At 35.4% G+C, this 26,827-nt stretch overlaps 1 protein-coding gene across 5 annotated transcripts; it reads right to left on the minus strand.

Annotated features, from left to right (window-relative positions):
- Nucleotides 1–11,055: 11,055 nt before the first annotated feature.
- On the minus strand, nucleotides 11,056–17,285 carry LOC140175855 (uncharacterized). 5 transcript variants are annotated; one of them, XR_011866651.1, is made up of 4 exons: nucleotides 17,206–17,285; nucleotides 14,300–17,134; nucleotides 12,749–14,222; nucleotides 11,056–11,916 (listed from the first exon to the last, which is right to left on the minus strand). XR_011866651.1 is itself a non-coding variant. In XM_072205007.1 (4 exons), exons 3-4 carry the CDS (start codon nucleotides 12,926–12,928, stop codon nucleotides 11,605–11,607), a joined length of 492 nt encoding a protein of 163 aa, XP_072061108.1. In that variant the 5' UTR covers nucleotides 12,929–13,069; nucleotides 17,032–17,134; nucleotides 17,206–17,285; the 3' UTR covers nucleotides 11,056–11,604. The 5 variants fall into 5 exon arrangements, 3 of the variants coding, with proteins under 3 accessions (XP_072061108.1, XP_072061107.1, XP_072061109.1); XR_011866650.1 differs by having other exon boundaries at nucleotides 12,749–13,898; nucleotides 13,990–17,134; XM_072205007.1 differs by having other exon boundaries at nucleotides 12,749–13,069; nucleotides 17,032–17,134.
- Nucleotides 17,286–26,827: the final 9,542 nt, after the last annotated feature.

Consider the following 26,827-nt stretch of genomic DNA (forward strand, 5'->3'; position numbering starts at 1 on the left):
GCATGCTCTCAATTTTCTCTGATATGGTGGAAAAATTCCTGGAAGTCTTCATGGATGACTTTTCAGTATTTGGAGACTCATTCAGCTCCTGCCTTAACCATTTAGCACTTGTTCTGAAAAGATGCCAAGAGACTAACCTGGTTTTAAACTGGGAAAAATGTCACTTTATGGTGACTGAAGGAATTGTCCTTGGGCACAAAATCTCGAACAAGGGAATAGAGGTGGATCAAGCTAAGGTAGAGGTAATTGAAAAATTACCACCACCTGCCAATGTTAAGGCAATCAGAAGCTTTCTGGGGCATGCAGGATTCTATAGGAGGTTTATAAAGGATTTTTCAAAAATCGCCAAACCTCTTAGCAACCTGCTAGCTGCTGAGACGCCATTTATCTTTGATAAAGAGTGTCTGCAGGCATTTGAGACTCTGAAAGCTAAATTGGTTACAGCACCAATCATCTCTGCACCAGACTGGACATTACCATTTGAATTGATGTGTGATGCCAGTGACCATGCCATTGGTGCAGTATTGGGACAAAGGCATGACAAGCTTTTGCACGTCATTTACTATGCCAGCCGTGTTCTAAATGACGCACAAAAGAATTACACAACCACAGAAAAAGAGCTACTTGCAGTGGTTTACGCCATTGACAAATTCAGATCCTATTTAGTGGGATCAAAGGTGATTGTGTACACTGATCATGCTGCTCTTAAATATCTACTCACAAAGCAGGATTCAAAACCCAGACTTATAAGATGGGTGCTGCTTCTGCAAGAGTTTGATATAGAAATAAGAGACAGAAAAGGGACAGAAAACCAAGTAGCAGATCACCTGTCCCGAATAGAACCAGTAGAAGGGGCGTCCCTCCCTCTCACTGAGATCTCTGAAATCTTTCCAGATGAACAACTCTTTGCCATCCAGGAAGTGCCATGGTTTGCAGATATTGCAAACTACAAGGCAGTGAGATTCATACCCAAAGAGTACAGTAGGCTGCAATCAAAGAAATTGATCACAGATGCAAAGTACTATCTTTGGGATGAACCATATCTCTTCAAGAGATGTGCAGACGGAGTAATCCGTAGATGTGTGCCTAAGGAAGAAGCGCAGAAGATTCTATGGCACTGCCATGGATCACAGTATGGAGGACATTTTGGAAGTGAGCGAACAGCCACAAGAGTCCTCCAATGTGGCTTCTACTGGCCTACTCTCTATAAAGATTTCCGAGCGTTTGTACTTAATTGTGACAGTTGCCAAAGATCTGGCAATATGCCTCACATTTATGCCATGCCTCAACAAGGAATCTTGGAGATTGAGTTGTTTGATGTATGGGGTATTGACTTCATGGGACCTTTCCCACCATCATACTCAAACACTTATATTCTGGTGGCAGTGGATTATGTATCCAAATGGGTGGAGGCTATTGCAACACCCACTAATGACACTAAAACAGTGTTAAAATTCCTCCAGAAACACATCTTCAGCAGATTTGGTACCCCTAGTGTATTAATCAATGATGGGGGCACTCATTTCTGCAATAAACAGCATTACTCTGCTTTGGTTCGTTATGGAGTTAGCCACAGGGTAGCCACTCCATACCATCCACAGACTAATGGGCAAGCTGAAGTCTCAAATAGAGAACTCAAAAGAATCCTGGAACGGACTGTAATTAACCGTAGAAGGGATTGGGCAAGAAGCTTGGATGATGCTCTGTGGGCATATAGGACAGCATTCAAGACCCCTATAGGGACCTCTCCATACCAGCTTGTGTATGGAAAGGCATGTCACTTGCCAGTGGAACTGGAACACAAAGCCTACTGGGCAACCAGATTCCTGAACCTTGATGCCAAGTTAGCTGGAGAAAAACGCCTGCTCTAGTTAAATGAGCTAGAGGAATTTAGACTCAATGCTTTCGAAAATGCAAAAATTTACAAAGAGAAAGCAAAAAGATGGCATGATAAGAAATTGTCATCCAGAGTCTTTGAGCCGGGGCAGAAAGTTCTGCTATTTAATTCGAGACTCAAACTATTCCCTGGGAAATTAAAATCCCGGTGGAGAGGTCCATATGTAATTACAAGTGTATCACCATATGGATACGTAGAGCTTCAAGATAATGACTCTAACAAAAAGTTCATTGTCAATGGACAAAGAATTAAACATTATCTTGAAAGCAATTTTGAGCAAGAATGCTCAAAACTGAGACTTGATTAGAGCTCAGTAATAGTCCAGCTAAAGACAATAAAGAAGCGCTTGCTGAGAGGCAACCCAGCCATTTACAAAGTTTATTTACTAATTAAATAAATTTTCTTTTCTTTACAGGTATATGTCAGAGTATCTTAAAAGGGTAAAATAGCAATTGATTGAATTCACAGAGTTACAGGGAAATTTGGAAAGCTCACTGGCATCAAAAAGCCAGTAAGAAACGTTTTGGGCGTTGAACACCCAATAGAAGCATCCACTGGGCGTTCAACGCCAGTAAGGGTAGCCATCTGGGTGTTAAACGCCAGAAAGGAGCATCTTCTGGGCGTTGAACGCCAGAAAGAAGCACCTTCTGGGCGTTTAACGCCAGAACCACAGCATCCTGGGCGTTTAGAAAAACGCCCAGTGACAAAGGACTTCCTGGCGTTCAACGCCAGAAAGAAGCAGCAGCTGGGCATTGAACGCCCAGGAGAAGCAACATTTGGGCGTTAAACGCCCAAAACATGCAGCGTTTGGGCGTTTAACGCCAGGATGGTGGGGAGGAGGTAAGATTCGTTTTTCTTTACAAATTTTCTAATTTTTTATGTTTCAATTCATGATTTCTTGCATAAACATGTTTCAAATTGTCATCCTTCAAATCAAATTAGTTTTCTAAAAATCCTAATTTCTAAAACCCTTTTTTTTTAAAAATGGCTTCATACATAAACATAAATTTTTTTCAATCCAATCCAACTATTTTCCCAATTTCTTTTCAAACTTTATTATCTTTTAAAATCTTTTTCAAATTATATATTTCAAATTTATTTTTAAAAATCATTCATATCTTTTTAAATTATATCATTTTCTTATCATGTTTATCTTTTATAAATCATATCTTTTATCTTATATCTTTTTCTTATTTTCGAAAACCCACCCCCTCCCTTTATATCCACTTTCGGCGCCCTCTCCTCATCCATCATTCTACACTTGCTCTCCTCCTATTCCTCTTCTCTCTTTTTTTGCTTGAGGACAAGCAAACCTCTAAGTTTGGTGTGCTTATCCGTGATCACAAAAACATTCTCACTTTGATCATGGCCCCTAAAGGAAAACAACCCAACCCAAGAGGCAAGAAAGAGAATATTCCAAAGCCACTTTGGAATCAAGGGAAGTTCTTAACTAAAGAACATTCAGACCACTACTACAAAATAATGAGTCACAGATCAGTGATCCCGGAAGTCAAATTTGACCTGAAGGAAGATGAATATCCGGAGATCCAAGAGCAAATTCGAAACAGGAACTCGAAAATCCTAGCCAATCCTGAAACGAAAGTGGGAAGGAACATGGTTCAGGAGTTCTATGCTAATCTATGGCAGACAGACAGGCAAAGAATAATTGGAGCTGCTTTCTATGACCATCGGACCTTAGTCAGAGGAAAGATTGTTCATACCCATCCTGACAAAATCAGGGAGATCTTTAAGCTCCCTCAACTGAAAGATGACCCAGACTCCTTTAATAGGAGAATGATGAGGGTAAATAAAGGTCTGGATAAAATTCTAGAGGATATATGCATCCCAGAAGCCAGGTGGACCACCAGCACGACTTGCATCCCAAATCAACTCAAAAGAGAAGATCTCAAACCAGTAGCCAGAGGCTGGCTGGATTTCATTGGGCGTTCCATATTGCCCACCAGCAACCGTTCTGAAGTTACCATTAAAAGAGCAGTGATGATTCACTGCATCATGTTGGGAAAAGAAGTAGAAGTCCATCAACTGATCTCGTGTGAACTATACAAAATAGCAAACAGGAATTCCAAGGATGCCATATTAGCCTATCCAAGCTTAATTTCTATGCTCTGCAGAGATGCTGGAGTGAAGATGGGAATAACAGAGTATATCTCAGTTGAAAGGCCAATCACTAAAATATCAATGGACAGACAACAACTGCAGGACGATCCAATCAAGAGGAGAGCACAGGAAGTCCTCCCAGAACTTCCTCAATTCAAATATTGGGAACATATTGAAGCATCTATTTCCAAATTGCAAGAAGCTATGAACCAGATAAAGGAAGAACAGAACAATCAAAGTAGCATGCTTTGCAAACTGCTTAAGGAACAGGAAGAGCAAGGGCGTGATCTAAGGGAGCTGAAGCGCCAGAAATTAATCCTTGAAAAGCACCCCACAGACTAGAGGAACATCTACTTCTCAAAACACAGGTTGTTGAGTTCTAATTTTTGCTTTAACTCTATGATAGTGTTACTATAGAAATTTACCTTAGAAGATATATAGTAGTAGTAGTAGTAATTAGCATATCTATTCTGGTTTTATTTCTAATTAAGTTATAATTTATTTTTCTCATCATCATCAGACATGAATAAAGTAGTAGATTTTTAGAATAAAGAAGTAATTTATATTTTTCGAGTTCTTAATAATAAAAATTATAATTAATTACATGTGGTGGCAATACTTGTTGTTCTCTGAATGAATTCTTGAATAGTGCATAATTTTTATCTTGAATTTTATGAATATTGGCTCCTGAAAGAATGAAGAACACGAAAAATATTATTGATGATCTGAAAAATCATGAAATTGATTCTTGAAGCAAGAAAAAGCAGTGAAAAAGAAATAGTTACAAGAAATCATTGGATCAAGAAAAGGAATAAAAGCCAACAGCTCTTAAAACAAAAAGGCAAGGGTGAAAAGGATCCAAGGCTTTGAGCATCAGTGGATAGGAGGGCCTAAGGAAATAGTTCCAGGCCTAAGCGGCTGAATCAAGCTGTCCCTAACCATGTGCTTGTGGCATGCAGGTCCAAGTTAAAAACTTGAGACTGAGTGGTTAAAGTCGTGATCCAAGGCAAAAAGAGTGTGCTTAAGAGCTCTGGACACCTCTAACTGGAGACTTTAGCAAAGCTGAGTCACAATCTGAAAAGGTTCACCTAGTCATGTGTCTGTGGCATTTATGTATCCGGTGGTAATACTGGAAAACAAGGTGCTTAGGGCCACGGTTAAGACTCATAAAGTAACTGTGTTCAAGAATCAACATACTACACTAGGAGAATCAATAATACTATCTGAATTCTGAGTTCCTATGCATGCCAATCATTCTAAATTTCAAAGGATAGAGGGAGATGCCAAAACTATTCAGAAACAAAAAGCTTCAAGCCCCGCTCATCTAATAAGAATCTGAGCTTCATTTAAAACTCTAAGATATTATTACTTCTTAATTTATTTTCACCCTATTTTATTTATCTAGTTGCTTGAGGACAAGCAACAGTTTAAGTTTGGTGTTGTGATGAGCGGATATTTTATACGCTTTTTGGGGGTAATTTCATGTAGATTTTAGTATGTTTTAATTAGTTTTTAGTAGAATATTATTAGTTTTTAAGCAAAAATCATATTTCTAGACTTTACTATGAGTTTGTGTGTTTTTCTATGATTTCAGGTATTTTCTGGCTGAAATTGAGGGAGTTGAGCAAAAATCTGAGTTAGGCTGAAAAAGGACTACTGATGCTGTTGGATCCTGACCTCCCTGCACTCGGAATGAATTTTTTGGAGCTACAAGAGTCCAATTGGCGCGCTCTCAACGGCGTTGGAAAGTAGACATCCAGGGCTTTCCAGCAATATATAATAGTTCATACTTTGCGTGCAGATAGATGATGTAACTTGGCGTTGAATGCCAAGTACATGCTGCTGTCTGAAGTTAAACGCCAGAAACACGTCATGATCCGGAGTTGAACGCCCAAAACACATTATAACTTGGAGTTCAACTCCAAGAAAAGCCTCAGCTCGTGGATAGCTTTAGTCTCAGCCCCAGCACACACCAAGTGGGCCCCAGAAGTGGATTTCTGCACCAATTATCTTAGTTTACTCATATTCTGTAAACCTAGGTTACTAGTTTACTATTTAAACAACTTTTAGAGACTTATCTTGTATCTCATGACATTTTCAGATCTGAATTATAAACTCTTTGGCAGCATGAGTCTCTAAACTCCATTGTTGGGGGTGAGGAGCTCTGCAGCGTCTCGATGAATTAATGCAATTGTTTCTATTTCACTCAAACGTGTGTGTGTTCCTATCTAAGATGTTCATTTGCGCTTAATTGTGAAGGAGGTGATGATCCGTAACACTCATCACCTTCCTCAACCCATGAACGTGTGCTTGACAAACACCTCCATTCTATATCAGAATGAATGAGCATCTCTTAGCTTCTTTAATCAGAATCTTCGTGGTATAAGCTAGAACTGATGGCGGCCATTCTTGAGGTATTCCGAGTATGATCCAAGGATTGAATGGCTGTGACGAGCTTCAAACTCGCGATTGCTGGGCGTGATGACAAACGCAAAAGGATCAATGGATCCTATTCCAACATGATCGAGAACCGACAGCTGATTAGCCGTGCTGTGACAGAGCATCTGGAACGTTTTCACTGAGAGGATGGGAAGTAGCCACTGACAATGGTGACACCCTACATATAGCTTGCCGTAGACGGGCTTTACAAACAATTGAGTTGAATATTACATTGCAGAAATTCAGAGGACAAAGAATCTCCAAAACTCCAACATATTCCCCATTACTGCACAACAAGTAATGATTTTATTCTCTCTTATTTTTTTCCCCAATCTAATAATTCCCATTGATAATTTTGATTGACATCCTGACTAAGAATAATAAAATAAATAAAGCTTGCTTCAAACCAACAATCTCCGTGGGATTCGACCCTTACTCACGTAAGGTATTACTTAGACGACCCAGTGCACTTGCTGGTTAGTTGTGCGGATTGCAAAAAGTGTTATTGCAATTTCGTGCACCACTACCTATCATCATGTTTGCAAAGAGAATACCAATTAACATTAATCAACATATATACAACACAAATCCTTCAACATTTATATTATTTCAAACAAAATTTGACATAATCTCGCCTAAAATTTGACATATATCTACCTTTATGGTTCCCACAAATCTAGCCAAACTTAATCCATAACATTTCCTGTAAAATATATTAACTTGTTTATACTATTGTATACATTTATAAGGGTATCATACATATTGATATTTGAATCTCAAAGAATGTCATTATATGTAACGTTAATCATTATACATTTATTTGAAAATATAAGGAATTAAGTTAAATTTTACCAAGATTTAAAAAATAAGTGTTAATTGTTGCCTTAAAATAAATGATTTCTTCAATTACTATATGATAAATCCATATTTTACGATGAGTTTTGTATTGAAATGAGTAGATTTTATCAACTTATCTTGCATTTATTCACTGAAATAGCATAATTTTGTGAATTTCTCCTATTTGTGCTTAATGGTTAAAAACATGATTTTTATGCTTGAAAATTGTCAAATTTAATTCGCTTGATTTTATCAAGCTTAGAAGGCAAGGATGGGTTGAAGAAGTGAAGAAAAAAAGCATGCAAAGTGGAGAATTCAAGAAGAAATGAAGTTTTGGAGAATTTCATGGTCGTGCATACGCATGCCTTATGCGTTCGCATGAATCCCAAGTTGTGCATACGCATCCTTCATACGTGTGCATGATTTATAGCACGTGATTTACTTAAGTAAATATGTGGATCACGATTTTAGGGCTTTCTTGGACCCAATCTAATGCATTTCTGAAATATTTGATGCAATTCTCAAAGAAGATCAAGGGAGAGAGCAATTAGGATATTTTAGAACCATGTTTTAAGATAGAATTCTAGAGAGAGAAGCTCTCTCTTCTCTCTATAATTTATGATAGTTTTAGGTTAAATTCTCTTATATGTAGATTGTAATTCTTGTTCTTTTGTAGTTCTTTTTATATTTTCTTGTTCTATTGTCTCAATTTGCCTAGTTTCTCTTGTTAGTTTCTTTATTTTTGTCTATTTCAGTTTATGAATAATTATTGAATTTCACTTCCATTTAATACAATTTTATGTTTTCATGTCCTTTGATGTTTGCTTTAGTTGCTATTACTGTTATCTTGTTTTGGTAGTTTTAGATTTTTTTTTTATTCTTGTGAGTTGTCATGTTTTACCTTTATACATCCTAAGTGTTTGCTGAAACGCTCCATTTAGTTTTAGAGTAGATTTTTGTATTCTTGGCTTGAGTTGGTAACTTGGGTAATCTTGAGTTACTAATGTCCAAGTTGATTGATAATTTGGAGATCTTAATTAGTCATATTTTCATTGATTCTAATCTTTCCTAATTCAAGTAGTAAGTTGTTTAGAACTTAGGCAGCGTTTGTTTGCGAGACAGAGACCAAGAGACAGAGACCAAGATACAGAGACAGAAATAAATATTAGTATTGTGTTTGGTGTGAAAGTGTACAATACTGATTTATGTCTCAGTATCCTGTTTGGTTCGAAATAAAAATTGGAGACTAAATATTTAAAATTACTAAAATACCCTTAATTTTAATTAAGAACCCTAACCCCCAAATAAAATTCATTTTCTTCAGCATCCAACCCTAACCCCTTTTTTTCTCTTCTCTACCCTTTCTCCTCTCCTCTGCCGTGAACTCCTGGAGCCTGACCCGCCGCCGATAGCACCTCCAATGGTAGGAACCACGGCGGCGCCTCTCCAGTTCTCGTTGGTTCATCTTCGTGGCCCCAGTTGCCACCCTCGGTTTGTGACGTTGCTGGTGTATCCATGCCGGTGGGTCTGCATCGCCACCGTCTTGGAGCTGTGCGTCTGGTCTCTGCTATTTCTCTGTCAACGGAGCTGGTATGTTCTTTCAATTTACGTTATTTGCTTGTTAATTTTGTGAAGTTCAAGAGGAATTTTTTATTCCCCCATTTTCTGATTTGTGAGACCCTCAACTTCTGATTTGTCTGCATGTTGATGAGAACGTTTAAATTCCTCGTTCAATGAATTGAGATTTGCCCTAATTTGCTTAAAATTGATGATTTGTGCTTCTTCAAATGTTGAAGATTTTTGAAGTTGTTATATCCGAGTTCTTATTTTCCCTCATTTGCAGATTTATGTATTCTGTGTCATCTTTTTTAAGGATTTGGGAATGTGTGATTGCTGATTGCTGATTGCTGATTCCATTGTTTGTGTATCATAAATTTTTTTTTCAACTTACTTGTGGTTGTTAATTGCTGATTTGTAAATCTGTGATTGTTATTTTTTAAAATTTATTTTTGACGATTACTGTATAGCAAATCAAAGAAGATGATTTGAGAGCTGTATATCATAATTATGTTCCTGTTGTGACCCTTTTTTGTTATCGAAATTAGTACTCACTGGTGTTTGGAAATTTATTGGAAAAGCTAGAGGCACCAATATTTGATTTTAAATACAAAAGATTAGACATTAGTTAGTTTGTTTGTTAATTGTATCTTGCCTAAGTTAGTAGTTAGTGAAGTTTGTTATTTCCTTCTTGACTTCTCAATCTGATTTTCGCAATTGTTTATTGAATTTTTACTGTCAAGAGTTGCATATTCTTATACACTAGTGCTTTAATGTTAATGGTTACCACCCAGTGTGTTTCTCCCTTGTTTTGGAGGCACACTTTATCTATCCATAGTAATAGCATTATTACAATTCACAAAATCAATGTACTGCTCTTATTGTAACAAACACTATTTTTCATTAAATGAATTGACAAGCATTCAGTCTTGATCACATTTCCTTCCTCTTTATCCTTGAAAGTGTTCCTGATAGCTATTTACTATCAAATAATTGGTTGTATTAAATACACGTGTTGTTTTATTGTGTATTAACAAACATGGTTTGAAAAGTTGCTACTAGTACTGACATTGTGTACATTATGAAAGCATGGACTTTAGCGTTATTTGTTAATTAGGCTTGTAATTCTTTGTTGGTCTGTTGTATTTTTTGTGCTTCTTCTTAATATTTTAGCTTTTATGATTTTGTATTAATTTACCATTTGGGCTTTTTGTTCTCCGTTAGCGGTTCTGGGAGGAGTTGAAGGGTGGACGTAGGCAGAAGTGGTCTTCCCCGTTCTTGCAAATTGCAATGAGATATATTGAATTGGAAAATTTGTTTTGATTAGATTTGTTGGTGCATTTTATTTCGATTAGTTGATTCATTCTTGTGTTGTGTTACTATTTGTTGTTAACCTGCTAAATGATTTTTGCTTACTGTTAAAGGTATAGCCTAGTTAACAATGGCTTCCATAAGTAGAAGATCCACAAGTGGTTTGTATGTCAGCGGCAACGTAACGGGAGAATAATTTGGTGCGTGTGGTTTAAGAGCACCGTTACAAATTTCGAATAGCATGGCCAACCCGGGTAGAAAGTGAATTCTAATTTGAAGACGAGCGAACGAGTGGAAAATCTTCATACAGATGTTGTGTATCTGAAATTGTTAGCATTCCTTCAACTTCTTGTTTCTGTAGTCTATGTTGTCTTGGTCATTTTATTGTTGTGTAAGTTTTAGTATGACCTTTGAACTCAAATAGGCAAATGAGAAATTGTAATAACTAGTTTGAGAACATGTTTTAGTATTTTTATTGTTAATTATAAAATGAGTACAGGTTCAATATCTCTTCTTCTCTTTGTCACTGTAGTCCTTTTTACTTCACTACTGCTCTCACTTTATATTTCCTTTTTGTTATTAAATATCGTATAAGAGGAATCATATTCTTATTATACCACTACTTCTATGTAAATAAATTAACCAAAAACTACCATTCTATGTAAATCAATTATTATTTATCTTATTTTACCACTACTTCTTCTTGAATAACAGAGATGATGACATTGTCATCTTAAATCAATATTTAAAGAGTTAATGAAAAATAAGTTTTTTTTCTTCCATAAAGAAATGAAAAGGCTTGTTCTTGGTGTTGTGATCCTGTTATTAACAAAAGTAAAGACTAGAAGAAGAACTGCATTACTGAGAACCACAAATTATAAGAATGGGACAGTTGATGACCAAAAACTAAAAGATAATTGTCATTAACAAGATCATGACTATAAATATTGTACTTAGTAACAAATTCCTGCTCAAACCATCAAAATAAAGGCCATACCACAATACCAATAAAATTGTACAAAGAACCTACACCTATTCTGAACAGAGAAAAATAAAGGCGTTTCCAAAATATCTATCCAAAATGCATACCAAATATAAGTTTGTACGTTATATCATCTTAAACATAACCTACTCCCAAAATCCTAAAACCCTATAGTGAAAAACTTAATACCCTAGCCCAAACCTAATACCCTTAACCAACAGTCAACTTTATATAATGGAGCGGACAAGGCCAATTATCTGTGAATCTAACAAGCCCCAGAAGTGTGCATACATGTTAGGACTTTCAGCAAACTTCAAAATCACCTTCACCACCTCGTCATCACCGAACCCAAGCTGTGTGAGCTTCTCACCAACTTTCCACTTCTCGTTCACACCAACAATGGCATCAGCTGTGAGTTGTGCATTCTTCCTTTGGTCAGCTGAAGATTGCTGAATATGGTCGGCTATCCTCTCCAGTACGTCAAGTTATTTTCTCTTTCTCCCATATCGCCTTGTGCTTGCTTCACTCGCACCTGCTTCAGATTGTGATGCTTGTCCTTGCATTGCTGGTCCTCCGCCATTGTCTGGATGCAGAGACATATCAGACTCATCAAATCCAACTGTAGTGTCTTCTGTCTCTTCGTTAACCTGTTCCTCCACATCAAAACCACTAACTGCTGTTGCTCCTGTGGCTCTATCCCTGCCAAATATACCCCCCAGCCGGTGAAAAAAAAAGGAAATGGCTTGCCAGGACTGTAGAACTTGGTTGGATGTGCCTGTGAAAAAATAAACCGCATTTAACAAATTTTTTATGAAGTTAATATTTAAAAAAAAAAAGAAAACATGAATGGCTGATACTTGTATATATTATAGAGCATGTTCCATTGCTTAGTGTGAAAGCAAGAAGAGAAGGAGGCTGCTCTTGCCAACACCAGAGTCACCCATGAATAACACCGAATACAAATAATCAAAGTTGCTATTCCCTGCCTTTGAACCTGAATCCATTTCTCTCTTTTCTTTTTTTACCCTTTCCAAATTCATTAAAAAAACTCCAAAAAAAACATGCAAGTAGACTCATTCAAAAAGTAGGAGAGTGAATCATACTTAGGATAAGTCTGCCTGTGAACAAGTGTCTAAATAAATAGTGAAACAACAAAATTACCAACAAAGTCATTCAAGTCATAGACTGCAGGAAATTTTAACTACTAGATGGGTAAATTATGTAAAAGTGAAATAATTCTACCTATGTTGTCATGCAAATTCATTCATCAGTCAATTCAATCCATTGACTCCAGACTTTATTGTAATTAGAGTTTGTGAAATTGTATTATTCACACAACAAATATAAAAGAATGATATTCCCATTAAATATATATAGAAATTCAATATGAGACTAACACATGTTTGTACACACTCAAACTGAATGGTGGAAATCACAAATGATGTATTATCAAGTTAACAAAATAAGCCAAGTCTAAAGTTCTCTATACCAGAAGAATACTAGCATAAAGCTTGATAATAGTCTAAATTATTACAGCATTATTCAATTAGACTTGTTCAAGAAGTACAAAGTGGCTCAGACTAAACAAAGATATGAATCACACTCACCTTCAACCATGCATCAAGGACATCTTTGCTGTCAACCTCCACACATTGTTTCTCATGGTTCCAGTCGAATCCGCTACAACCAAGCATGTCAGCGGCGTACTGATACTTCTCCTTCAACTGCTTGTGCTTATTCTTACAGTGCTTCGCAGTCAGTGTACAACCGGGGAAGGCCTCCAGCATCTTCAGAGCCAGTTTTTCAAATGTTTTGGGTTTAAACTGCCCACAATCAACCCTCTAACCGTCTACGACAAACTCCTCCATGAAGCCAACAAAAGCGTTAGTCTTTTCATCACTCCAAATGCGCTTGTTCTCCATATTCACCTACCAAAATTAAGACAATCAAAAATTTGCATAAATTATCTAAATTAAATTTACTTAACATGAAATAGGTAGTTGCCATTATGAATTAAACAGCAAAAAATTACACAAATAGTGAAAATAACAAAATAGGTCATTGCCATTACAAATGAAACAGCAAAAAATAACAAAATAGTAAAAATACTAAAACAGGTAGTTGGCATTACATCTGATAATAAAACAGCAAACAATATCACCAACAAAAAGTTGCCATTACAAATGAAGACGTGCTATTACAAATTTTCCGGTCTCAATAAGTCATACAAATTAAAATGTGGCCATTACAACAATACTCAATCCCTTACAGGGTTTGTTTTACACTACTCTAACTACTTCATACGACTTGCACGCCACTCTTCATACATCTCAGTTGTAGTGTCGTCACGCCAGTGAGTCCATTCGTTCGTGTTTTCAACCACATCAATTATTCCATCTTGTTCTTCATCTCCATCAGGCATAAATTCATCCAATATGCTACCTTCCTCCTCCAGATCCATCTCCATACTCTTTCGAATGAAATTTTTCAGCAAACAACAGGCAATAATTATCTGAGATTGTATCTTTAGAGGGTAAAAGTTAGGGCTTCTTAAGATGGACCACCTCTTTTTCAGCAAACTAAAGCATCGCTCAATGATATTCCTTGCGGAAGAATGAACCCTATTAAAATATTCTTGGTAATTGTGCGGTGCACGTGCTCCTTGGGCCCACTCTCTTACATGATATCGAGTGCCTCTATATGGTGTGAGAAACCCCAGACCATTTATGTAACCAGCATCAACTAAATAGTAATTACCTATAGACGAGTAATGTAAACAAGGTAAGACGTTGGCTATCGTGAACTCAAGGTAATTGTATAAGCTTAACTTCAAAGATGGCATCATTACCGTGGGGTATCTTAAGACTAACACGACGAGTTATTGCATCTCGAAGTATCCGTGAATTAGACGCCGATCCCTCCCATCCACTTAGTACATAGACAAAACCCATCTCCCGGTTACACACACCTAAGACATTGGTGCAGATTTTACCCTTTCTTGTTCGGTATCTTGCCTTCTCCGACTCGGGGACTGTCACCTCTATATAAGTGCCATCTAATGCTCCCAAGCAACCCTATCATCTATAGAAAGATATGATACTCAGATATAGAATCCTTCAAAAAATACCCAAACATACACAACATCGAATAAGCTCTACCTTAAACCTTCTCCATGTGAGGTCAGGACAATCCTCTTCAACTGGTGTAGCCTTGGCAAACAAAATGCTTTGAATCCGTAGCACAGCCTTCAAAACTTTATTAAAATAATTACTAACTGTCTCACCGGACCTACAAAATCTAACCTGCAGACTACGATTTTTTTTGTGATATGCTAAGATAATTAAGAAAGTCACAACCTGCTCCGGCAGGCTTACATGACCATCCTCGGTAAGTCCTCCTTGAACTTGGAGCAACTCACACAAAAATTTGCAAAGGCATTTGTGTTCATTCTCAACTCCCAGATACAATTCCTATCACCCTCACCAACGATACGCTCTAAAGCCTCACATCTAACTCTACTATTCATTCTTCCACCTAACGATAATTGGCCACTAGTTCTATCTCTAAAGTAAACAAATAGCGTAAGCACGAAGAACAACATCAAGTCTTCATGGTTAGATCTCATCTCTTCATAAAATCACACACATCGCTTAATAATTTTCGATCGCTTCATTTCTTCCTATCAAAATCATTACATCAAAAAATACATAAACATTTAAAGAAATCTAACAATAGTTGATGCAAAATCTGCTATATCTTAGGACCAAAAACAAGATCAAGAAACTGAAACCAAAAGACAGTTAACACTATCTAGATCTAATCATATATATTGAAGTTTATCTAACCATATATATTGAAGATTATCATAACAGAGTATGGATATAAAGAGAGTATGATATAATATAGCATTTGTTTGCATAGAGAGTATGTATATAAAAATTGTTTGATTTATGTATATAAAAATTGTTTGATTTGTGTTAGATTTGGAGTGGAAGATAAGTGCTGTCAACCGTCCATGTTTAAATTAATTAAAAAATTATACTCCTTAATAAATTACTAATTTCTACAAAAGGCTTGAATTAAGGAAAGAGCTGCTGCCATAGTCTTCATTTCAACTATTAATGTGTTAATAGAAAAATGTGATATAACAATAATAATTGTATTTGAGCTACAACTACAAGTCTAATATTTAAAGAGAGTATGATATAAACCGAATTCATCCTGTGTGATATTACAATATTTTAAAAAAGAAAACACCATTCATAGTCTAACATGTACTTATTTTTCAAAAACAATTTTTACATTTCAAAATCGGGACAATGAACTATCAACTTAAAATCAACAGTTGGTTTGAGGGGATTCAATGTAGGTTAAAATATTGAAAGGAGAGAATATGTCAAGACAATGAACCTCCTAACACATAATAGGCCACTCCAAGTACAGAAAGTAAATATTTTCCTAACTACAGAGATAAAACAAAAATAACTAGCCAATCAGAACATATCAACACAAATGGAATAGAAACTAGGGAACTATGCATAACTACACTGCTATGCTATCCTAAATCAGTTTTATGGCAGCTTGAAAAGAGGAAAGCTACTTAAAATGTGTTAATAGGATAGGAAGCAAATGAAAAATGAAACAGTTATAACGGGATATAATATTGTTCAAATACACAAGCAAACTAATCAAAATCACAACCTGAAGTAGCCGATTAATGGGAACTGGCCTTTTTAGATCCCAAATAATTTTCTAAAACAGCATGTAATCTCAATATCCACCCAAAACATCTTGCAGGTCCTAAATGCAAAATTCTCACACCTTATGAACCAAGATAGAACTAAAGCAACACCAGCACTAGAAGGTAAATCTCTATGAATGAAAAGTTATGGCTGGCATTTTTTGATTTGCAAACTGATTATACATTGATGATTCTTGATAATTGCAGAGCAAAATTGGATTTCAGATCAGTACATCTCATTATTATTTTGCATCAGAATACTATTATTTTGGCCTATGCCGCAGAAGGAAAACTTCAAAATATAAAGTACAATATAATGTTTTAATACACAAAAGCTAAAGAGACGCAGATACTTATTATTCTCACAGTGGAAATCTCATAGAACTCTGGTATTGTAGGAACCACAATACTTCCTAGTTTAATTAATAAGACAAATATACAATTAACCCCTTTGAACTTTGGCTTGTGAAGTTTATTAATAAAAAGGCCTATTATGCACTATTTGACAACCTCAAGGTGTCAAAAATCGTAAATTGTGAAATTTTAGTGGTGTAAAGTGTATAGGAGCTAAAATTCAAAAGAATTAACTGCATTTTTTTCCTCCTTAATCAGAATCTGAGTACATAAGTCCGTTAGGTTTTCAACTCTACATATGATACAAATACAGCTTCAGTAACCAGATATCATTCAAGATAGAAACATTGGGGATGAAGAAATAGAACAAATCATCTACCAAAATTTAATATTACCATACTAAATTAACAAATTCTTCTTCAATACGATTTCAAAAATTACAGTAAGTGCGCTGGTTATAGCCACAACAATCATTTCACAAAATAATTTACACGTTATCACATCAAACATACATAAATTAGACAAACAGAGCATCCCAGAATTCAAAATTAAAAGATGTATAAGAATGCAAAACATAAATAACCAAGCATGACCAAAACTAATTCATAAGAAGCATATCACAAACGAAATTAAAGAAATAAGGCATGAAAACATATACGCATCTATACATTAGAACAAATATCCAAATCAAAGTGAAGAGAGAAAAACCCAGATTCTTTCTATAACGAAATCCACGGAGCATAACTCACGAAATAAAAAAATTGACCCAAACCAGTAAAGAAATTTGACCCCAACTAATCTAGGTTATGCAAGCTGTGATGACAACAACGAATTCTGATGAACACGACAGCGACAACAACAGTGAAGACTCTCTCAACTGGGTTCCTCGTACGTTATCCTGTGAAGGAGCAAATGAAGACATGAGAACTCACAGCCTAGGAAGAGGAACTTCAACTGCGACTCACTTACCTTGCGGTGGTTATGATGGCGGTGACGACGGGGATGTGCTTGCAATGGCGACGCAGAGGATGGAAGCCACACTTTGAAGCACGAATGATAAAAATGGAGTGAGGGCTGCTCACAGAAGCCCTAATCTGATTTCAAGAAAGGGTAAAGTTGGCATTAGTTAATTACAATATGGGGATTTGAGGTACAAAAATATTATTAAAGTTTCTGTTTATGTCTTTAAAAATCTCAGTCTCTAGTGTCCCTATTTTTTGGAGGTATTGAAATACTAAAATTTCTGAGACAGAGACACAAATTTAAGTGCCAGTCTCTACCACAACAAACATAATATTGACTTCTTGTCCCCCAGTCTCAGTTCTAGTTTCTGCAAACAAACGCTACCTTATGGATTAGGATTAATTAAGCCCATTTGACTTTCTTCCGATGATGGGAATGACAAAGTAGGCTTGCTCTTTGTAATTATCATGTTGTGGTTAGTTACAAGGAAAATGATCTTTAACAATCAACATTTGTCAAGATATTTTTACAATTGAATTTTCTTTCCATTGCTTTAATTGCTTTTAGTTTAATTCCTTGCACGCTCGTTAATTTCTTACTTTTTACATTTCGTGTTTATTGTTATCAACTCTGATTTTTCTCATAGCCAATAATTGAGCACTTGATTGCAATTTTTAGGGAGAACGACCCAGGATGCTACTTTCGGAGAGGAGGGGGCTGACAGTGAGGTGTTGACGAATAGGAGAGATGAAAGAGTTAAAGAGAGACTGGGAGGCGAGAGCTTAGAGAGAGAGAGAGAGAGAGATTTGAAATGAAAGGAAAGAGAATTCGCGGTTCGAATTTAGGATACGATTACCGTCGAATTTACTGGTAGATAAATCTGACGGTATCGTATTGTAGGTCACCAAAATGCAATGTTCCACTAAACATATTTTCTATCGGAAAAATCTGACAGTAAAATTCGCGCCTATCTTCTTGTCTTCCCCCAAATTATAATCGGCAAATTTAATATACACCGCTAAATCCAATAGTAAATCTGACGATATTCAACGCCTTTTTTATAGTATGTTATCAAGCTACATTAGGACGTCGTTAACAAAAATGGGTCAACTAACTTAGTGCACTTTTGTCAATTTTCATATGTAATTAGTATAATTAGAATTTTAAAAATGATCTCGGTGCATGACACCAATCTTTACTAGAGAGCATTGAGCTTAACTCATTCAATAATATATGTCAAAATTTTTATTTTATTTTTTTTTTGAAAAAGATGACATTTTCTTTTCTCGTAAGATACTTAAAACGACATTTTCTTCTCTATTTACAAAATCCACGTTACTCTTTCCATTAAAGATTAAAATAGTATATTCTTTAATTTAGTTAATTTGATTAAAATATCATTTGATAATTATTATAATTACATATATAAACTATTTAATTGATTCAAATAATAATAATACAACAAGATATTTTAACTTCTTACAAAATATTTAACTATTAAATTTTTTTATATGTTACATAGATTAATAATAAAATATTTATTATATTAATAATAAATATTACTTTATATTATTATTATTTGAATTAACCAAATAATAATAATATTTAAAGCTTATTTATTTTAAATATTTTATCATTAGTGATGTAATGTATAAAAACTTTAGTTAAATATTTTTATAGCAAGTTATTTATTATTATTATTAACCAAACAATTATTATTAACGATTATTAAAATATATTTTGTTAAAAATAAATTATTTTAGATTCACAGAAACGGAGAATATGTTTGTAAATAGAAAGAAATGTCATTTAATAACCATCTGGTAGATAAGAAGAGGGGAGTGTCAATTTTTTTCAAGACAGTGGTGTAATAATAGAAGGCGTAGAGGAATAGGATATATAGATGTGTTTTGTATACATAAATTGATATATTTGTCCTCGCTAGCTCCTCACTTCCTTTTCAGACTTAAGTGAGTGGCTGGACATTATATGGATTATCTGAAGAAAAAAACTACTGACTGATGTATCTTGGCACTTTTAAATTTTAATGGTTTGAAGAAGTCAGCATATTATTTGATATGAAGCATTGCACTTTTCACATATTTCCAGCCCTCTTTTTAATTGGTTCGTTGTGATGATGATTATCTAAGGCTTTTAGTTATATATATATAGTTAAAAACCTAGCTATCATAATATAAAAGTGAAACTGAAATGATAATAGTGAAAGTTCAAGGTACTCATGTCGACTCATTTTCCTGTCAAAGGAAAAAATAATCCATATTCCGAAATGAAATGAAACCAAAGACTTACTGTTCCCATGATGCATGACTACTTCATTGGTTAATATTTAATTAAATAATTTTAAAGTACTAGAAATTTATCTTAAAAGAGAAATTAGACAAATTCAATACCAAAATAGTTGGACACCTGATAATTTACTCTATATATATATATATGAACATTTAGGACGATAATAATAAAAAAAAATTAATTTGTGTATTTATTTTAATGGTATAAAAGGAAAATAAAAAATATGATACTCAATTATATGATGAAATTTGAGAATGAATTTATTTGACTTCTACATTTCACTTATTAATTCAAATAGTATGTGTTTCGAGAGTTACGTGAAACTAGATTGCTTTGGGCTTGAATATGAGGCTAAAACGTCTTTGAATGATCTATCCAACGTCTTTTCTAATGCCGTTCGAATTGTTTGAAGAGGAGTGGGGGTGGTACCTGTAAGGGACTCTAATATTTAAATTAGCAAGAGTTTAAGTAGGTTTTTTTAGTAGATTAGATATAAATATACCTAAGGGTGTTAGTGTATTTATAGTATAATAGATGACCGTTTCTTTTTGTTAGAGAAGTTGTTGAGATTTCTCTTCTAAATTAATAAGAGATATCTTAAAAATTAATTACTTATTTAGATAATTAGGGTTGAGTTAACGTTGTTGTGACCGACTTCTTATAGAAGTCGGATAGAAATAAAAGAGGTTATCCTTTTTTAGTAAATTTTTTTTTAGTCTGACTTTATATTTTTGAGTCAAAATATAAACAATATGTTAATTTTTTGTATAAGAGAATTGTGAGCGTAAATAAAGTTTTTTTTTTAATAATGGAGGTTTTTCTAAATAAAGTTATTTTTTTAATAATAGAGGTTTTTCTAAACTCCTATTGTATGTTAGAAATTCCATGCTAACATTATATTTGACATACATCTTATTCAAGAAAAATAAAATTGTTCTTTAAGCTAAGCATTAACTTTTGAATTTAAATTTTATATATGTAAAAAAATTTTATACACATCACAAATTATATATTATTTTAATAAAATAATTAATTTATAAATTCTTTATTTAAAAAATTATTTAAAAATAAATTTAATTAAATAATTATGTAAAACTCTTTACATCAGTATTAAATTCTTCATATATATTTTATTCCGCAAAACAAGAACATGAAACCAATAAAAATGAATTTCAAAAACAACCAAACATGCAAAGTACCCCACAAATTAGACTTGGCACATGCATATATAAGATATTAATTTTCATGTTCAGTGTACCTTTCTTAAGCCGTCCAATAAATGAGCACCACCCATTTAAAAAAGGTGAAAAATAACGTGATGAATGTAGTTAACAGCAAGTCTTTCAACCAAATTATACGTTCTCTATTTTTAATGAAAGCCACACTCTTGAGTTGAACAAGTCCTATACCACCGCAAATGGTGCATCCTTAAACGAGAAACGCGTTTGATAGAGAATTTTTTATTAAAATTAAATAAATATAATATTTACAAAAATATAAATAGAGAAAAGTATCATTTTTGTCCCTTAACGTTTTAATCGTCCTATTTAAGTCCCCAAACGTTTTAAAATTGACTTAATGTTGTCCTGCCGTTAGGGATTCGTTAGCAGAATTGACGGCGGAACAAAATTAAGACGATTTTGAAACGTTGGGGTTTTAAATAGGACGAAAACGTTGGAGACAAAAACGATACATAAAAATAAATTTTAATTTAATTTTATCTTTCAATAATATCAATTTTTTACTGTACATAGTATTCAATTATTTTTTAATTACATCTAAGTAAATTACATTTAATCACATTACTTTTATTTTAAATAAATTATATTTTTTTATAATTTTAAAGAATTTTGATACATTAGAGCAAAAGGTATAATTTATATTTTATTATATATATATATATATATATAATATATATATATATATTATTTTTTTCTTTTCCACAAGTTTATATACTAGTCATTCTACAAACATTTCATGATAACTAAAAATCTTTAAGAAGTAAAATTATAAAAAAATTAATTTATTTAGAATGAAAGTAATATGATTAAGTGTAATTTACTTAGATGTGATTAAAAAATAATTGAATACTATGTATAGTAAAAAATTGATATTATTGAAGGATAAAATTAAAATTTATTTTTATGTATCGTTTTTGTCCCCAACGTTTTCGTCCTATTTAAGTCCCTAACGTTTCAAAATCGTCTCAATTTTGTCCCGCCATCAATTGTGTTAACGGATTCCTAACGACAAGACAATATTGAGTCAATTTTGAAACGTTAGGGACTTAAATAGAACGATTGAAATGTTAGGGACAACTTTAAAATTTACCCCAAATATTGAGGATAAAAATAATACTTTACTCATATAAATATTTATCAATATGCATAACATGTCATATTTTTAATATAGTGCCAAAAATCACATTGAAAAAACAAAAATAAAAATAATATTGAATACTCGAGATATATTTTTAGAAAAATTTTCAAGTTCAGTATCCGAGATATATGTGTATATAAATATTTAAGTATTTTAATATCTTTCATAGTATACATATAAAATTAGAAATGTTAAGTTAAATAAAATAACTTTATATTATTATTGCATTGGATAATAATTTTATGCATGACTATATAGTTGAATTGTAAAATCCAATTAATTAACGGCTAATTAATTTATAAATGAGAATTTATTCTAGAAAGCCCAAAATGTGATTTTTATGGCTAAATGTGATAGAGGAGACTGAGACAAGAATTTCGGTACCAATTTTATAGAAATCGGACCAAGATTGGACCGAACGGGCCAAACCGGGCCAACCGGACCCAAAGTGGGCCCTTGGCCCAACATAACTAGACCAAAACCCTAATTTTCAGCATTCTCTCTCCTCACTAAACACACTCACATGCTGAAAATGGAGGCTATGGAGGGAAGAACACTCTCTCAAGTTCTTTCTCTCACTTGATCTTCAAACCACCGTAACTTTTGATCTAGAGCTCCGATTGCCACTCCGTTTGCGGCCACGCGTTCACCGCGGAGAGCTCTACAAAACCCATACAATTAATCTTAAGGTAAGCCACGTTTTTCTCTTCGAAATTCCAGCCTTGTTTTCGAATTTTATGAGCAAAAATGTTGAGATTTTGGGCTCTTTGATGTTATAGGACCCAACTCTCTTGAAGGAGAAGGTTAATCTTGTCTCCTTGGACCTTGGGTGTGGTAAGATTCTCAACCCTAGTGTAATTTTGTTATTTTATGATGTTTGGGTTTTGAGATGTTGAGTATGGGTATGATGGTTGTGACTTGGGTTGTGTATGTGTGGATATTGGAGCTTGATTGGTAATTTTGAAAAGCTTGGAAATGGTTTGGTGGTGAAAAATCTGTTCTTGGAGGTATTGAGGCCTTGAGAGCTTGTGGATAAGTGGTTTGGAAGTGCTCCGGTTGAGCTTGGAAAATCGGCTAAGGTATGGTTTCGGTTTCCCGTATCTAATATGTAATGTGGTAGGAAATACTTAGACTAGAGGCCCTAAGATAGGCATTGAATGGTTGATGTTGTTGAATGATTGAGATATATGATGTGGTCATATATGTGATGATGATTATTGATGCCTTGGTGGTATGATGTATGAGAAATATGCATGTTGTGATATATGCTTGATGATTGGTTATGGTTGAATTGTGGGTTGAACCATGTTGATGGTGAGTATGATATTGATTGTGTACAATGATGATTTATTGGAATTGGTGTTGTTGGGAATTGGCATGAGGAAGTGTATATGATATGTCAATATGTTTGAGTTTGAGCCACTTGGGTGAAGTGGGTTAAAATGATGAGATAGTGATTTTGTAAATTGTGGTAATGTGTCAATGTGTGAGTTGAGGAGGCTTGATGTTGAATCTGATATATTTTGATTGATTTCAAAGAAAAGTGATGAAAATGGCATGTTTTGATTGATTTTGAAAAGAGTTGAATATGGCTTGTTTTGAAAATGGCATGTTGTGGTTTTGTATGAAAAACATGGTTTTTGGGCATACTTCGACGGGACATAACTTGGACTACGGATCTCTGTTTTGCACCAAATCTATTTAAAAATGAAATTGGATCCGGGATGTCCATGCCGTTCGAAGAACGGATGAAAAATGATTTAAAATGAGGAAGTTATGTCCATTGGAAGATAGGGGTTTGAATTTGTGAATTCTGCAGCTTTTAACTTAGAAAATTTTTAGCAGAATGACCCCTCGTGCGTAGGCGCACTTGGCGCGGACGCGTCGTTCTTCCAGCAAATGCCATCCACGCGAGCGCGTGATGTGCGCGGGCGCGCCGATTGTACTGCACCCAATGCCCAGCCATTTTCCAGAGAGTTGTGCGAAAACTGTGCCAGCTTTGTGCCTGGGGCACGAGAGTACCCACGCGTATGCGTGGTTGACGCGTGCATGTCGTTTAGCTATTTTTCAATCCACGCGTTAGCGTGCATGACGCTTACGCGTCGATGAGTTTTTGAGGCCATCCACGCGTGCACGTGGACTGCGCGTACGCGTGGCCTTGTTTTCATCCCAAAGTTGATTTTTGAGTTTTAAAAGCCAAATCTCATACTTCTAAGCCTCCGATCTCACCACTTATATCTTAAATCATTATGATATGTCTAGCTATGAGAAGAAAGGCTAGTGAATGTGGTAACTTGCGAGTGAAGCAAGGGGAAAATGAATGATCAATGAGGATCAAGCATGATTATGTGAGATGCGGAGGATGGTGGTGGAAGTGCTTGTTATGCCATAGGCCGAAAGGCTGTAATTGTTAATGAAGCGGCTGGTTATGGATTTAACCGTGAGGCAGATGGCTGGATTATTTCCGTGTTACGGCGGAGCCATGATTATGGCTATATATACATGCATATATATGCTGTTGATTGAATTGTGAATGTTGCACTTCCATTATCGCAGATAAGAGTTTCCCTGGGAGAAAGCAGTGGCTAGCCACCATATGCTCCAGGTCGAGACTTGAAGCTCTGTTGACCCTATGTCGTCAGGGTGGCCGGGCACTGTGAAATTCCCGGACGAGCTCACCCCCAAAAATATTCACCAGTGATGGTGATGGATAAATATTCACCAGTGATGGTGATGGATAAATATTCACCAGTGATGGTGATAGATAAATATTCACCAGTGAGGGTGATGGATATGGATCATGATTATGATCAAGTTATAATGAGCATGATTCAAGTTGGGGAGACACGACAGAGGGACAGTCCAATGGTTAACTGCCAGGACTTGTCGGGTTGGCTCTATAATCGACAGATGATATCATCAGCCACTAGGGACAGGCATTCATCATATGCATACTATATGAATTGTTTGAGATTGCCTATTGACTGCATATTACTTGCTAATTGTCTAAATGCCTTACTTGTTCCAAATTGTATATTTCTTGCTTGACATAACTGTGTTTGCTACATTATACTCCTGCTGGTGGTTGGGAGGTCTGAAGGAATTGGAAAGGGAAGTATTAGTTAGACTGAAGAATCTTTAGTCAGATGCCCTTTATGGTTTAGCCTGTTTATAAGCTTTGATATTATCTGGAGGAAGTTCTAGGATTGCCTTTGGATTTCCTCCATTATTATGTATTATATATGTGGAAGCTGTTACCATGCTGGGGACCTCTGGTTCTCACCCATGCGGATTGTGGTTTTCAGATGCAGGACGTGAGGTTTCCCGCTGAGGCATGCTGGAGACTTCTATAATTGCGAAGATCTTTTGTTCTCGGGGCTATGTTTTGGTTTATATGTTTTGCTTAGATACTTTTATCTCCATTAAATAATACAACTGTGATGACTCCTCTTATGGGAGATTTTGGAGAATAGGTTTTATGTATTTGCGTCCCTTTGGGTTTTCTTTGGGGTTTTCCTTATTTTTATCATATGTATATATTGCTATGCTCGGACCGGTTATCTTCACAGCCGGATTTTGAGTTTTGATATTCCTATTTTTGACACTCCTTTGTATATGTATAATCACGCGTTGGTTATCCTTGCTCGTTACGTTATCGATCGGAGTGTTGCGCTTTCGAGTTACGATTTTTGCTTACCCCTTTTTTCTACAAAGGCTCCTAGTTATAATCAATCATTCATACTACTATACGTACTAAATTTTTATTTTAGAGGTCGTAATACTTTGCCATCTCTGAATTATGACTTAAGCATAAGACTCTGTATGGTAGGGTGTTACATTATGGTATCAGAGCAGTTCGTTCCTGTAGAGCCTGAGGGATGGACTGACTATGCTTCTGTGCATTCTCTGTATGTGTGTTATGTGCTATTAGTATATCTGCTTGATATAATTGGCATAAACATTCATGGGCATGCATTTGGGACTTTGAAGCGCTAGACTTCCGAGATTGAGACTGATCAACTTAATATCGATTGTTTGGTGTGTATAGGAACCAGATGGCGCCTCGTGGATGCGGTAGAGGTAGTGTGAGAGGTCGTATGAATGCTCATGTGTCGGAGAATAACCCTAATGACCCGGTAAACTTTATGACTGCGTTTGAAAACATGGCTGCTGCTATGCAAGCCACTGCTGAGGCTCTTGGTCAACAGATGAACAACCATGGTAATGATGGAGGTGGAGTTTAGGGCCCGATGATACTGGCAAACTTTTTGAAGGTTAATCCACCTAAGTTCAAGGGAACTACTAGTCCGACTGAGGCTGATACATGGTTTCAGGCTATAGAGCGAGCACTGCAAGCACAAGTGGTACCTGAAGGACAGCGTGTCGAGTTTGCCACCTATATGCTCACAGGTGAAGCGTCGCATTGGTGGCAAGGTATCCGACGTCTTCTGCAGCAGGGTGATGACTATATCACTTGGAATGTCTTCCAAGAGGAGTTCTATAAGAAGTACTTTCTGACTTCTGCTAGGACGGCTAAGGAACTTGAATTGTTACAGCTGAAGCAGGGTACTATGTCCATATCAGAGTATACTGACAAGTTTGAGGAGCTGTTCAGGTTCTCTCGTATGTGCCAAGGGACTCCGGTGGAATATGAGGAATGAAAGTGTGTTAAGTATGAAGGAGGGCTCCGGAGCGATATTTTCAGTTCAGTGGGACCAATGGAGATTAGGACTTTCTCCGAATTAGTGAACAAGTGTAGGGTTGCTGAAGAGTGTGTGAAAAGGGCAACTACTGAGAAAGGGAGTCACAAAAGATCATTCCTACAGAACCGAGGGAAGAGCTTTGCACCCAGAGGTCCGTCTTTCAAGAGGGAAAGCTCTTTCAAGAGGCCCAACAACAACAACTCCCAAGGAAAAAGGTATGGGAAGTAGCCTCAAAA

Source organism: Arachis hypogaea, chromosome 10, assembly GCF_003086295.3.
Source record: "Arachis hypogaea cultivar Tifrunner chromosome 10, arahy.Tifrunner.gnm2.J5K5, whole genome shotgun sequence".
Taxonomy (NCBI): Eukaryota; Viridiplantae; Streptophyta; class Magnoliopsida; order Fabales; family Fabaceae; genus Arachis; species Arachis hypogaea.